The sequence below is a fragment of the Chrysemys picta genome, chromosome 9 (assembly GCF_011386835.1).
Source record: "Chrysemys picta bellii isolate R12L10 chromosome 9, ASM1138683v2, whole genome shotgun sequence".
Classification (NCBI taxonomy): domain Eukaryota; kingdom Metazoa; phylum Chordata; order Testudines; family Emydidae; genus Chrysemys; species Chrysemys picta.
This window is the reverse complement of record NC_088799.1, coordinates 15,869,547-15,885,073: the sequence shown is the minus strand read 5'-3', so window position 1 is coordinate 15,885,073 and position 15,527 is coordinate 15,869,547. Positions and strand designations below refer to the sequence as shown.

General features: G+C 43.9%; 1 protein-coding gene across 32 annotated transcripts in view; it reads right to left on the bottom strand.

The window, feature by feature from the left end:
* TNIK (TRAF2 and NCK interacting kinase) overlaps positions 1-15,527 on the bottom strand; it is a 302,307-nt gene that overhangs the window by 39,277 nt on the left and 247,503 nt on the right. For 29 of the 32 annotated variants that reach the window (XM_042853762.2, XM_065557764.1, XM_065557762.1 and 26 more), the window contains 4 exons: positions 13,378-13,542; positions 11,154-11,393; positions 8,113-8,219; positions 2,119-2,282 (listed from right to left, as the gene is read on the bottom strand). In XM_042853762.2, the coding sequence (XP_042709696.1) occupies positions 2,119-2,282; positions 8,113-8,219; positions 11,154-11,393; positions 13,378-13,542 (676 nt within the window). The remainder of the gene's footprint in view (positions 1-2,118; positions 2,283-8,112; positions 8,220-11,153; positions 11,394-13,377; positions 13,543-15,527) is intronic. The other 3 variants (XM_065557767.1, XM_065557768.1, XM_065557780.1) reach the window with 1 other exon arrangement.

The following is a 15,527-nucleotide window of genomic DNA, read 5'->3' as shown; positions in this document are numbered from 1 at the left end:
CTCTGCTTGTCTAAGAAACGAACCATCAAACAGCACTTTGCACTTCTAGAGCCCCTTCTATCTCACCTCACTCACTCACAACCTCGAACTTGGAGGTAGGCAAATGGTGTTGTCCTCGCTTTACAGAGATTAAGGTTGTGCCACATAGGCAGAGCCCTGTGTGGAGTGATACAGACGTGTCCAGTTGCAGCAAGAGCGTGGGAAAGGATTGTGCTGAGGCACAATCTCACCCCAGCTCCCTGGTCAAGAGACAGAAAGAGCAAGCAAGATGCACCACCCTGTGGTAGTGAGCCTGTAAAGAATGGGGACAGCCCATGGCCAGTCTCCTTCGGTGGTGACTTGCACCTTCTGGGATGCAGGGAGAGAGAGCGCGCAAGCAGTACCTGTGCTCCTGAGCTCACAAACTGAGGTGGTCCCTGGCTCTTGCAGTACTCTTAAATAAGGGTCATGGACAGCCTGGCCCTGAGTGACTTGCCCAAGGCCAAAGAGTAACACTGGCAAAGTCAGAAAAGGACCTCCCAGAGCTGTGATTTGATCACAACTCTATGTAGCCTAGCATTGTCACGCCAAACTATCTTGCCGTGGTTTTCACCCCTACAGCATCTGTTGCCTCTTGTTTGGAAAATCCTTTCCTGTTTCTCTCTACCTCATCTACCGCTTAGCTGAAAACAGCTCAAATCCTCTCTCCCTCAGCCATCACTTTATTTAATTTGTAATTGTATTACGTGACTCTGTAAAGCCTGTTGCCATGCAGTTTATTTGAAACGGGCTCTCCATGATATAGCTCTATTGCATTGTCCTCTCTCAGTGTAGCAAGAGAATTTATAACTAAATCTAATCCCCATATATGGCACTCTCAACATTCTTGTCCTTTTTCTATTAAAAAAACATTCACTCTGCAGAGGAACTGGGCATATGATAAATTAGAAGCACTGTGTTATCTGATATAGCAAGGACGTTATTACTCACAGAATTCCTCATTAACTAAAAACCAAAAACAGAACAATTGCTGATAAATTAGTTTTATTGACTACCTAGAGGAGTGATTATTTTAACAAAAGACATGCCAATTTACAGTCAAGGTGGGTGAGGTAATGTCTTTTCTTGGATCAACTTCTGTTGGTGAGAGAGAGACAAGCTTCTGAGCTTACACAGAACTCTTGTTCATACCTGAAGAAGAGCTAAGCTCGAAAGCTTGTCCCTCTCACCAACAGAAGTTGGTCCAATAAAAGATATTACCTCGCCCACCTTGTCTCTCTCATATCCTGGGACCAACGTGGCTCCACAAATATTGCATAAACTTACAGTCAAGTCATAAAAAATTCAAAGCATGGGTGCAGCACTTGTTTTAATGTGCTTTAGTCTGTGGATTTATACTCCAGGACTGTGAGAGAAATACAGATAAACTGGCTGGATATGCTTTGGCAACTGCTATTGCGATTAGATGGGGGAAAAGAAGCTCTTCAACACCTATAAGATGCCAGGAAACAAATCAGCCAGGAATGTAAACCCAGTGTAAACATGGTTCTGTTCTGAAAAACTTTTAAAAGAAATGGCTTAATTCACTTCTCTATGCCCTGGAATGCTCACTGAACACAAATGAAGTAAAACACCCAAAAAAGCTGAATTTGGATTAGAGAAGAAAAAAGTGAATGAGGAATTATATTATATTTCACTACCACAGAATCCCTACCTCTTTCTATAGGAGGATCTTGCAACGATATACATACAGAATATTGGACCGAAACTTGTAGTCACTTTGCCTGCAAAACGCTAAGTCAGGTCTATGAGGGTTTTGGATAATAAATAAATAAAGTTCTGTACAAACACAGTCCCTTTCAGCAGACAATCTGAAAGCACTGTGAAAAGGTGAATAAGTATCATCTCCATGTTAGAAGGGAAGAAACTGAGGTGTAGGAGCAGAACCTAATCTCAGGAAAAAAACAGTTGTCTAAAATCAGGTGCAACTCCATGGCTTCAGTGGATCTATTTAAATCAGCTTTTCACACACATGAGATCAGATCAGATCCAGGGAGAGGTTAAGTGACTTGCCAAAGGAGTGGAGAAAGTCTACAGGATCAGGGCCTAAAGAGCAGTTTAAAAAAGAAGTCATCTCACCTCTGACTCTATTACGTTCACTGGAGCCAGCTTGGGAACCAGGCTGGGATCCTCCCTGGGAACTAGGTTGGGAGCTGGGGGTGCTGGAACTGGAGGAGCTGCCACTACTGGTCCTCTGTAGGGGACTTTCAATGATGGGCTCAGTTCTCCTCAGGTCAGGGTTACTATTGCACATCAGAATGAAGGAAAACTGCAGTTAGATGGTGTAACTGTTCTGGAGAGTTGGGAGAAAGTCTTCATTCAGTTGGAAGCAATATAACAGGTTAGTGTTATTAAAGCAGCAGGTCCTTTCAAAGTTGACATGAGAGGATCAGATCTACCATGGTGACATGCAACACAAGATGACAAAAAGACTGTGGTAGCTTTAGTACTGTATAATTCTGTGCATTTCAGAGCCTAAGCATTCTGGGTAAAATTTTCATTGAAGTGACTTTTCAAGAGTGCTTACATGACTCAAGAGATTACATCCCATTGCAAGACAGTGAAGGCTTGACTTCACTATCCGGGAGATCAACGCTGCTGCCATCGATGCAGCGGGTGTCGATATAGCGGGTCTAATGCAGATCTGCTAAATTGATGGCAGAGCGCTCTCCGATAGACTCCAGCACTCCAGTTCCCTGAGAAGATTAAGGTAAGTTGACCGGAGTGTCTCAGGTCAACGCAGCACAGTGAAGACACCGCAGTAAGTCGACCTAAGCTACGTCGACTCCAGCTACGTTATTCACATAGCTGGAGTAGCGTAACTTAGCTCTACTTACCCCAGTAGTGAAGACAAGCCCTGAGACTTAGTCTGGTAAGACACTAATGATGCATCTGCACTAGGACAAAAGGTGTGGTCTTAACTTGAATTAGGTAACACATGGTAACTAACACGAGGTAAAATCCAAGCGAAGACAAGGCAATTTGTACTTTTAATGAGCAGATCAAGGCAAATGCTCTGCTCCACCCATAGCCTTTAACTCAACCTGCTATCATGAACGAAAACTGACAACTACTTTGTCTTCACTAGAATTTCACCTCAAGTTAGTTACCTTGTGTTAGCTAACTCGAGTTGAGAACACACCTTTTTCCCTAGTGAAGACAAGATCCAACTGACTTTAGGCACATTTGAAAAGCAGTTTAGGTGCCTTTGCAAATTCTTCCCTCTATCACTAATTAGTAGTTTCCAGAAACTAAAAGACAACCAGTTGACACAGCAGCCAGGGCCAGATAGAGGGTTTTGCTGTGCTAGGCAAACTGGAATTGGTCACGTCCTCACAGCCCCAACAAACATTTACTGGCTTTAGTATTTTGTTGCCCTAGGAAAAGCCAGGTATGGCAGAGCTAACCCTGATAACATCACCATTCAGTGCCACTGAAGTCAATGGGGCAATGCAAAATTTATATCAACTGGCCTTAACTACAAAAACCAAACAAAATCAAAAACTGCCATTTAAAAGTTATTTAATTTTAAATGGTTACAAATATTCTGTTTCAAAAAGTAGGTGCTTGCAGATTAGCTATTTTTCCATAATATCTGTTCTGTTGCTAAAATTTGCAGCGTGACTGCAAAGTATATTTGCTGTGCATCAACATTCCCAGATTTTCATGGTCTCATATCTCGGCCATTTCAAATTGCAAGAGGCTGAAACCTGACACATGAGTTGCCAACTTTATCATTTATCTTCTTCTGTCTCACCCTTTCTTGCGAATACATGCAGAGTTTTAAATTAAAAAAAAATGGTTTTGATTTACAGACACAACCAACATTTCTCCGGGTTTCACGTATCTTTATGAAATTAATCCTCGACACTTTAATGGCAACAGAAAATATGTTCATGCAGCATTGTACAATACCTTTTTACACAATATTTCTGCTAACTGATTTTATTATTCAAAGTCTTTCTATAAATGAGTGGAAGCTTGTTACATGGAGTTCAAGTTGGACCCTGAGTACTGAGAACAACATGTGGCAATACTTCTGCATTATATCATATGTAATCTGGAATCAAAGGCACTGCATAAGCAGCATAAGATGTATGTAACACGTGAGATATGAATGATCCTGAATAATTTAGCCAGTGCTCACAACAGCACAAATTGCATTTATTGTGCAAAGTCCCATTGCCATAAATGATTTCTTGGCAGGATCATTTTATTTGGACTTTGTTTTGGATGACTATTATGTAGAATTACTGTCCAGTGTACTTTGATTTTTCATGGGAAGTTATTAAGAAGATAACAGCAATATTAACATGCTTGTGAAGAATGATAGTAGCTTTCTGTGCATAGGGTTGCCAGGTGTCTAGTTGCACAGCTGACCAGACCGTTAAAAGTCCGGTTGGTGGCTCACCGGGCTAATGCAGGCTCCCTGCCTGCCATGGCTCCGCGCTGCTACCGGAAGCTTTGGCATGTCCACTCCTCCGGTTCCTAGGCACAGGTGCGGAGCCCCCCACCCCAACTGCCAGTGCTGCAGCTCCAATTGGCTGGGAACCACGGCCAATGGGAGCTGCGGGGGTGGCACCTGCCCATGGGGCAGCATGCAGAGCTGCCTGGAAGTGCTTCCATGTAGGAGCCAGAGGTGGGACATGCTGCTGCTTCCGGGAGCTGCTTGAGGTAAGCGCCGCCCAGAGCCTGCACTCCTCAACCCCCTGTGTCCCAACCCCCTGCCCCAGCCCTGATCCCCCTCCAGCCCTCTGAACCCCTCAGTCCAAGCCTGAAGCGCCATCCTATGTCCCAAACCCCTCATCCCCAACCCCATCCCCCCACAGCTGGAGCCAGTCCTACCCCACAGTCTGCACCCCCAGCCAGAGGCCTCACCCCCTCTGCACCCCAACCCCCTTCCCCAGCCTGGAGCCCCCTCCCACACTCCAAACCCCTCAGTCCCAGCCCAGAGCCTCCTCCTGCACCCCAAATCCCTCATCCCCGGCCCCACACTAAAGCCCGCATCTCCAGCCAGAGCCCTCACCCCCCCCGCATCCAAACCCTCTGCTTCAGCCCGGAGCCCCTTCCCATACTCTGAACCCTCTCGGCTCCACCCCGCAGCCCAGAGCCCCCTCTTGTACCCCAAACCCCTCATCCATGGCTGCACCCTGGGCCCTTTACCCCCTCCGGCATCCCAACCCCCTGTCTAAGCCCAGAGCCCTCTCCTGCACCCCGAACTCCTCATTCTGGCTCGCACTCCCAGCTGGCACCCTCACCCCCTCCCACATCCTAACCCGAGCCAGCGAGTGAGCGGGGGGTGGGGAGAGTGAGCGGGGGGTGGGGCCTCAGAGAAAGGTTGGGGCAGGGGCAAGTCAAGGGTGCTTGGTTTTGTGCGAGTAGAAAGTTGGCAACCCTATCATGGAAATGGCCCGCATAGGTTACAATAGAATAACAATTAAAATAATGTTCAGTACAAAATTAGAGTTTATACAAAGCTGGAAGGAATCCAGAAAAGTAGTGAGGAATGAAAGGACAAGAAAAGAAGATGCAAAAATGTTATTGCTGCATCGAATGGTTAATTTAATATACTTTTTGGCATTATTGTAACTGCAGTTGAACAGTTGTGAAACTCCACATTATGTGGTATAGCTGGTGTTGTCTTGGCTAAGATGTTATCTGGTTGATGAAACTTCTTTTAAAACTTTAGCAACAGACACATTTATCTATTCCAACTGCGGTCAGGGCATTGAGTCTGATAGAAAAACCGGATACCCTTACTTGAGTCAAACAGTCCAATGGTATCATCGTCATTCTAAATGCTGGTTCTTCCTCATGTCGTGACTATGTATTGGAATATTCCTTGCTTCTAAAAAAAATGTCCTTTAGGGGACAGTTAACTAATAGTGAGAGATTCTGTTTTGGGAAACTGAGGATGCTTTGGCCCTGGGTAATGGAAGTGACTAAAAGCAAACTGTAACAGGGTTGGCCACCTTCTGAGCACCCCCTCAAAGTCAGAGGTGGCTCTGTGGCACTCTACCTTTCTTTTCCTTTCCAGGGCCCCTTAAGAACTCCATACGGTCTTTTTCCTGGTTACCACCACCCATGCCTGGGGCTGGTTTCATACCAGAAACAGTTCCAAAAATAGTCCTCAGAGTCCCAAAATGAAGTCCATCACCACATCACAGGTTCATACTCAGCTCTGGCATCTTCTACCACACAGAGCTCGTCTTCTGACTCAGTCTGTTCCCCATGAAGCTGCCACTCCCTGCCCTTTCTAGTGGGGGCTGAGCTTTCTGGCTCTGGCTTCCTGACTCCAACCCTTCTCCCAAGCAGGGTCTCTGGCAGGAGCTTCCAGCTCACTACAGCTCTTCTTTGCCACAGCTTCTTCTTCCTGCTTCCTGTTCCCCTCTGTCTCTTTACAGGGAACTTCTGTCTCTATCAATCCCCCATTGAGGCTGTTGAAGAGGCCCAGGTGGGCTGGAGCACTTCCTTCTTAAAGAGCTCAGTCCATCCAGTGACACCCATGCTAGAGGTAAATGGCCTTTCTGCTCATAACAAAAATAATTTTTTCTAAAAATATTTGGCAAGACATATTTCTTTGGCTATCCTAGCACCCACCTTACACCTGAGCCTGCAACCCAGAATGCAGTGCTGCTGCTGCAGAGTGAATCAGAATGGCTGGGAAGAAAAGCTTATGCTGAAAGTCATGTACTATTGGCAATTTGGCTGAGACTGTCCTACCTAGGACCATCTAGTTTGAAGCCTTTGACCTCATCCTCAGAGGACAAGAAACCTCAAACATTTCCATAATACAAAGATACATGGAATGCAAATATTTATCCTGAGATTTAAGATGGCATTTCATTTGAAGAGATCTGGAGTTCTGCCCACCATACTATCACAATCTGCAAATCAAAGACAAGATCTCACCTGTCTAAGTTCATTCTTTTGCTTCTGCTATGACTGAACCGGTTGCATTTTCTATTGTTTTAAAAAGCCCAGGGCTAGATCCTATAATGTGCTGTCCTGGTGCACAATGGGAAAGGGATAGGAGATTATAGTGAGGATTAGGGGAAGTTAGGGCAGGATCTTTCCTGTGAGTGCTAGGTGTAGGAATGGTTAATAGGCCAACCTGGGTTAAGGGAACTGTCTAGTCCCCAACTACTTGATGTCAGCAGCACATGCTAGCCAGGGACACACACTGTTTCTATAGGAACCATTTACCATAATGGGAATTTTGTCCTTGACTTGAATTTAAGCCGGATCAAACCCTTATTGGACAGCAACAATGCACAGTCCTCCCCCTGCACAGTCCCCTGCACTATTGATGGAGTCCTGCTCTGGCTAGCAGGAATATTGGAGAACGTATCTATGACCGGCTCTGCTCACCCCTCAGCATCACTGAATTTGACCCTCAGTGTGCAGCAGGAAGGAGCTGAGAAGAGCAAATCCTGCTTCCCCTAGAGTTATGGCAAAATTCCCAATTGAGTCAATAGCAGTAGCTGAGAGTCCAGAGCTTCTTCTGCATCCAGCTAGAAATCTTGCAAAGTCTAATGTAAAAATTTCAACTCAGTAGGATTTTGCACAGTAAGATTTTGCACAGATAATATTAGGAGTCCCAGAGTCCAAATGTTCACAGCCTTTGGTGACGCTGTACAATTCTAATTAATGCAAATCTCATACATCATCGAGCTATGGTGGAGATGCAAAGCGATTGTAGTTTATCAGTAAATCCATGTTAAAAGAGAGCAGAGAGTGCTTTAATTATTTTTCAAATTTTGACTAGATTTATTGACAAGACGACTAAGGACTGGATCCTAGGAATTTTGCCATTGATTCCAATGGGGGCCAGTCTGGGGACTAATATCATTGGTTTGGTGTTTGTTTGTTATGATCAGACTCTCTGCTTCCCCCAACAGCAGTACATAGATTGTGGAAATCCATCCATTGAATTCAGTGGGCATTGGCTCATGACCCAGTGTCCCCGCTTCCTTTGCGAAGCTCACAAACCAGGACACTAGGAAGAAAATGATAAAACTAAGAGACGGATTCATTAATATTTTTCTCCCTTTCCCACGTGGCCTCCCGTACCTTGCTCTGATGGGCTGTGATCCTAATCTAGCTCCCAACGCAGTGCCATTCCCAGGGGAGTTCTTTCTAGCTAGTGCTGGGGATATGGAAGTTGTTCGCTGAGGCACCTGAAAGAAAATTTGAAAAAAAGAGTCAGAGCTATTAGGACTGTACAATTGATCTTGGATATTCTCTTCATGCATTTGGGGGAAGATCAGGTTTCGGCAGGTTTTCTAGCTGGATGTGTAATTACTTTTCCACTGAGAGATATGAAATATTTACAGCAGTTATAAAACACAAAGTTCTTGGCGTGTACAAAGAATCATAGATGTCTGAGACAGGAAAGACCTGAAAAGTCATTTATTTTATCCCTCGTAAGGCAGGGCCATTTCTGACAGTACAGTCGCCTGAAGTCTAAAAAAAAGTAGGTGTTAATATCAAGCAGTGAGATTTATATAAAACATTAGATATACACCAAATTTAACAAAAAACGCATTCAAAACAGAACAGTCCTAAAATCTGGACTAATCAGCAAGCTCAATGTAGCAGCTTTTAGAGCTACTTGTTCAGGTAAAAATAAATTACATTGTAATAATACCATAGAGGTAATGCTGCCTAGTGGTCAAAGACAAGGGATGGGAAGAAGGAAGGTCCCTGTGTGGAATCCAGGCTGAGCCATTCAACTACCTTGATCAAGTCACATGACTTTTTGGCCTCAGTAATTTCAGCTGTACAATTAGCTGAAAGCCAGACGTCACTGAAAATCAGATGTTCAAATTAGGATGAATCACCTCAGATATCCCAGAACAAACAACATTCCATAGCAAATAAGGGCTTCTGGACTCAGCACCTTTCTACACAAGGCTGGAACCTTGACCTTGACTCACTCCACTGTAATTTAGAGCTCTCTGTGCGCCTTTTACACATCAGTATCATAGAGGATGTTATGCAATACTTCGGCCCTATGATAAGAACTAAGGTCATTGCTTATCTGTGGAACTCCCTGCCACAAGATGAGGCAGAAGCTTAGTAGGATTTAAAAAAGGATTAATCATTGTATTGATAATGGGAAGATCCACAATTATGTTTGATAGTTAAAAAAATTATTTTAGGCTAAGAAAGAGAGATGTCTTCATGTTTCAGGGCATACCAAGCAATAAGTGGTTAGATTAAGAAGAAACCTCCTCCATGGATAGATTATTCCCTAATTGTCTTTTTTGAGCTTCTTGCACCTTCTTCTAGAGCATCTGGTTTTGAAAACTGTCTGACACAAGGCACTGGACCACAAAGGCCTATTATCCAATCAGGTATGACAACCAAAAGGCTGCTAGCTTTTATCCATGTCCCAGTAATGTCTCCAGCAAATACTAGGTAACCAAGGAAACAGCTTGCCCTGGCTCAGCGAAAAGAAATGGGTATCAATAGCATATTGCAGACACTGTGGCCTATCTAACAAGCTCTAACAATATTCTCACATACTGTTTGAACAGAGGGCCGATAAGACTGTCCTTAAGAGACTCTGCAAGTGAGAACTCTTGGAGGACAGCAATTACCCATCTTAATCTTTTGGTAGACAACGAATGAAGACAATTCAAAGCAACTCCTATCCATCCCTGCCAAGTCCTCCAGAAGAGTCAGCAGCACTTCCCAATTGCAGTAGTACTGAAGTACACTAATAGGATGATCAGGCAGCCCACCCTTATCCATTACGCTGAGTAGAATATGCAACAGTCACTATTACTCTCCTGTGCCAGGTCTGAATTTCAACTGATTGAATTCCAGAAACATTGGAGTGGGGCAGATGTTGCCAGAGTTGGGCAGCTGACATCTTCTGAATCACGTTAGTAAGGAAAGGCGAGACACTGCATGGTACCTGGTCAGAGCATTAGCATCAAGAGATGTGTTTTCACCAAAGAATTATCATATTTAAAAATTACTGCCAGCTTACTCTCCCCTGAGGTAAGCGCTAATGGAGCCTCTCAATAAGATGGTAGCCAAAAGTGTAAACAGTATTATGTGCTGACACAACACATGATGGCTCCCATACATAAATAGCAGATACACCTCTACCTCGATATAACGCAACCCGATATAACACGAACTCAGATATAATGTGGTAAAGCAGCGCTCCAGGGGGGTGGAGCTGCGCACTCTGGCGGATCAAAGCAAGTTCAATAGAACGCGGTTTCACCTATAACGCGGCAAGATTTTTTGGCTCCCGAGGACAGCGTTATCTCGGGGTAGAGGTGTACTTTATTTTAAAATGCAAGTTGCTTATTTGCTGGAGCACAGCAAAACTGCATTTAAATCATGGAAAAATACTGTTTACTTCAATGTCTCTAATCAATTTACAATACCTTTTTCTTTGTATATATGCTCCTGAGCCGAGAGCTGATTTCATTTCAGGAAAATTTTTAACAGCAAAGTTATAATTCGTTCCCCCACCCCCAACCCCTTGCAAAAAAGCTTATGAACAATGCAGTTGAAATAGTGTAATAGAAGAGCCTTAATTAAAGAGGTACTGCCAGATGCTGCCATAATGTCATTGAAGGTATAAAGCTGTGGAGCCCTTACAAATCTTCCATCAGGTATTGATTACAACTGGAGGCAGGACACTGAACTAGAAGGACCAAAGGTCTGAGTATGACAAATTTTATGTTCCTAAATAATTCAATTTAATTAGAAAGCATTTTTTTCCCAAGGGAGAATAGATGTTGATTTGTTCTGGATTCAACCTGGGCTTGAGAATTTTCTTTGCAGTATATCACAAGACTTACACATATAGTGGTAATAAGAAAAAAACTGCATACCAGCTGAGGGCCAAACCTGCAAACTGCTGAACATCTCTAAAGTCCTGAGCACCCTCGTGCTTAGCACTACGCAGGAGATGCTTTGCACTGCACAGGACCAGTCCCTGAATTTAACAGGATGTGAACTCCACCGGTTCAGAAAGAAGCCCCAAAATTCTGTCCCCTGCATTGCAGCGCTGAGCAGTGCTGAGGGGATGAGCTCTGAGATTGCCTCTTTCAAGCTTTCGAAGTTAGGAGCAATACAAATGTTACCTTTGGTGGAACGTCCTCCTCCTGTCGTAACCAAGAACTTCGATCAAACTTTTCAATGCGAGGGGGGAGAGGAGGGTTTTCTGAGGTGGGGTCCGAGTTCTGCCTTGGCATCTCAGTGCGGTGAGAGGTCACCGTCAGAGCCTCCTGAAACCCAGCCATTCCCTTTGTGGGTTGTTCGTGCAGTGACTGAGAGCCAGACAAGGAGGTTCCTTGGGATTTCACACTGACCAGATGTGGAATCTAAGCACCAAGTCAAAACAAAACCATCAGCATAAAATGTTTAAAAAAAAAATTTAAAAAATCTCAATAGTTCTAATGTATTTAAAAAAAAAAACACCTTGATTTGAAATCTGCACTGTGTTTTGGTTTCAGGCCTTTCTGGCTTCTTATACAAACTCCATATGAAAACTTTCTTAAAAGAACATTAAGGTTGCATAGTTCAGCATTCTAAAGTCAGGAAATGCCAAAGTTAGGGTTGCACATGTAACCTTTACTCGGACTACTTTTGCATATGCATGACAATAGTCTTTATATGCATGATCACATATTATTTCTCAAATAATACAATATACATATGTCATGTATTTTTTCTATAACCTCAAATACACAAGGAAGCACAATGAAGGTTGCATTAGAAACCCTAACTTGGCATTCCTGTTTTTTTAAGTTCTTAGCCATGCAACTTTAACATTACCCTGATGATTTTGATACGAAATTTCCTAGGGTTTTTAATAAAAAAAATAAAGAAAAAATGACGGAAAAAATAAATGTGAAGAAACAGCTTCAGTCTCCAGGAAGTCTGAAGCACTGATGGCTTTAAAAAACAACAACAAAAAAGCAATAATGGTGTGAACCTCCACAGTCCAATAGTATCCTGTCCAATAGCCCTAAGGATTCTCTCTCTTGCAAGCCTTAGGAGCGCTACAGTTAGGATGGCACTTGTACCTCATTCATCGAAGAATACTTAGGTTACATCAGGTCAACGCTGCTTCCCAAAAACCTTATAAAAGTGCAAGTGCCCTTGCTAAACCCCTTCACACTTACAAGATCTGGAGGGATTTAGCCAAGGGCTCCTTTGATACAGCATAAAATGGCATCTTCTATTACCAGTGTAAATAACAAATTTACACAAGTATTTATATGGGGTTTTGTGCGTGAAATGATAAAGTCTTTCAATAACATCTTAGTAATGGAAAAAGTCTATATATGAAACTGTTTGACAATGAATGCCAGTCACTTTATAAAAAAAGCATAAGGTTTGGAAACTTTTAAAGGAGGCAGGTGAAGTATATTTAATTTCTGTCAGTTAAAAGACTAAGGTGAGATGGGATGTTTATTGTTTGTTTAATTCTGGACTCCATCTGAAAAAAATAAAATGCTGCAAGGCCTTCCTCACATAGCAAGTTAAAGTTCACATCGCACTGCTGATTCACCAGGTGGTACTAAAGACTGTAGCAGAGGCAGATACCATGTGGATGAAGTTCAGTTAATTTGTGGATTTTCCTGTAGAAACCACATACAAACTTGGGGCAAAGATTTTATATCCAGTGCTGGCAGCAGACACACTCTTGGAGCCCTCACACCACAGGAGTTGTGCCTGCATTTCTGGGCCCAGTCTCTACAGCCTTATGATGTCTTGTGAAAGTGTATTTTTGGATCTTGGGGTCGGGCTTTTCCAGATGTATGATTGTGATTGATGTTAACTGAATGTTTAAAAATTTTTTTTGAAGAAAAAGAAGCAAAATCTTTTTCTGATAACCCTAAGCATCGAGCCATACTAGGCCTACTGTACCAGGTGGTTTCACTTTGGGAAAAGTGTCCCAACAGAAACAAAGGAACTGTCATACTGGAGCAGACCAATGGTTCACCAAAGTCCTTCAACTTGTCTCCAACAGCAGCCAATACCTGATGCTTCAAAGGAAGGAAAAAAACATCATAACGTACCTACCAGTGCTGTTATACTATGGAGGGGAGAAGAAAGAACACAACCTTGTCTTCAACTAATGATCGTACTTGGCAGCATGAGAGCTGTAATCCTTTTATTTTTATTCCATCTAGTGTAAACGCAGATGCTGCTCTTATTCACAAACAAATCTAGACCTGAGAAACCCACGTGTTGAGAAATTCTTTCCTTTTAATCCACAAATGTTGTGGTTCTCTTACCAGAACCACCAGCCTCCTAGTGTAATTAAACTTGCAGGGACCTAGGACCAAAGCACCATACCTGTGGATCCACTGGTCTGAGCATGGGTGGTGTCCGAGCTGGCTGCACGCCACTAATGCTAAAGGACTCTGAACGAGGAGGCAGGTTTGGATCAGATATCCTGTTAGCCACTTTGTGAGGCATTGCTGGGGAGCTTTGCCGGTTGAGTCGAGAACGTTCCTCTACCTGAGGCAACACAACAGGAGAATCAATGAACACAAGTTGCTTCACTTCCCCGCAATTCTACACCCAAGTCACCTGTATAGCCATTTTCCTGTATTTCTAATCAGTACATTGTTTCATGCACCTCTTTCATACCCATTAACACTACGCACGAGATGCTTGGATTCAATAAGGACTTCCATACTAGGGAAAACTTGAAAAGGAAAATGTTTAAACCATGTTCCCTTTTCTGCATTTCCTTGCTATCAATGCAGATCCATGGGGTGAAAAGTGGCAATTTCAGAAGCAGTAATTTTGGAGCTCCAGACAAAAGGAGGCTGGGAGTGGGATGGGGGATGCTAGAAGCTGCCTAGCCTCCCGGTGGGTTGCAACAGAGCACACCCAGCAGGAAACTATAGACAGGAATGGGCATTGCAGCTGAGTCAGAAAGAAAGATGGAAAGAAAGACGACACGCTGAGAGCGTGGGTGGGGTGAAGAAGAGGTACAAAAGAAAAGGTGCCAAAAAAAGAAGCCTGGCAAGGGAGATCCGCCTTTAAATAAAACCAATCTAGAGAAAGTGTAATGTGTGCACTCTCCCTTCTTTCTGTCCTTTCCGTATTTTGGTCTAGTCAGTTGATTCTTTTCTCCTGCTCTTCCCACTGCCTAACCTGGTTCGTCTGAAGGCACCAGCTCCTCGACACTGACTAGGGGCTCTATTTCGGGCAGGACAGATTTCCTACATCTCTCTTGTGTTTTCCCTTTCTCATCTACTTTCTCTCTTGTGCTGCTTCCATGCTCCAGTTTTCTCCATCCCTCGGTCTACTTCTCTTCACCACCTTTCTTTTACCTCTCTTACTCTTCTTTTCCTTTCTCTCTTTAGACTCCTTCCCCTCTCCGGGGTCTACCTTTCAGCCCCCAGTTGCTTTCTGTAGCACAAGCAGAGCACAGAGTAGAGCTGCTGGACAGTCTGGAAGCAGCAGAAGAAAACTCTCAACATTGTAGGCAATATTAGCAGGAAGCATAGTGGTGCTGTTCTCAGGAGAGGTAAAATAAATAATAAATAATAATAATAATAAGATAAAAAAGGATCTTCCCAAAAGCCATTAGTCCTTTGTCTGTCACTTTATACTTGAGTCTCATTTGGCTCATGTCCCTTGTTGGGTAGAAGTTCTGAGCTTGGCCAATGTGATGTGTGACAAAGTTCCTCCTCTATCTTGGTGGATCCTGCGCTTATTGGCAGATTTTCTTGCCTCAGAGATTCATCATGTGGGTTGGGGAACAGCCCAGAGACCTTCCCCTCTGGAAGAACCCACAGTCCAGGTCAATTGGGAGGTTTGGGGGGAACCTGGGCCTGCCCTCTACTCCGGGTTCCAGCCCAGGGCCCTGTGGACTGCAGCTGTCTATAGTGCCGCCTGTAACAGTTGCATGACAGCTACAACTCCCTGGGCTACTTCCCCATGGCCTCCTCCAAACACCTTCCTCCTGGTGTCTGATAATGTTTGTGCTCCTCAGTCCTCCAGCAGCACACACTCTCAGCTCCTTGCACCTCTTGCTCCCAGCTCCTCACACTCCCACCACAAACTGAAGTGAGCTCCTTTTAAAACCCAGGTGCCCTGATTAGCCTGCCTTAATTGATTCTAGCAGCTTCTTCTTAATTGGCTCCAGGTGTCCTAATTAGCCTGCCTGCCTTAACTGGTTCTAGCAGGTTCCTGATTACTCTAGTGCAGTCCCTGCTCTGGTCACTCAGGGAACAGAAAACTACTCATCCAGTGACCAGTATATTTGCCCTCTACCAGACTCCTATACCCCACTGGTCTGGGTCTGTCATAGATGCCAATGGAGCACCATTCTGCCTCATGAATAAGCATCCAAATTCTGAACTGGCCCCACTCCATTTTTTGCCAAATTGAGAAAGCAGGTTGTTTAAAGTCAGTGGAGCTGTACCAGCCCACACCCACACCCACAGAGAACTTGGCCCTCTACATACAAATGTCTTCCCCAATATACA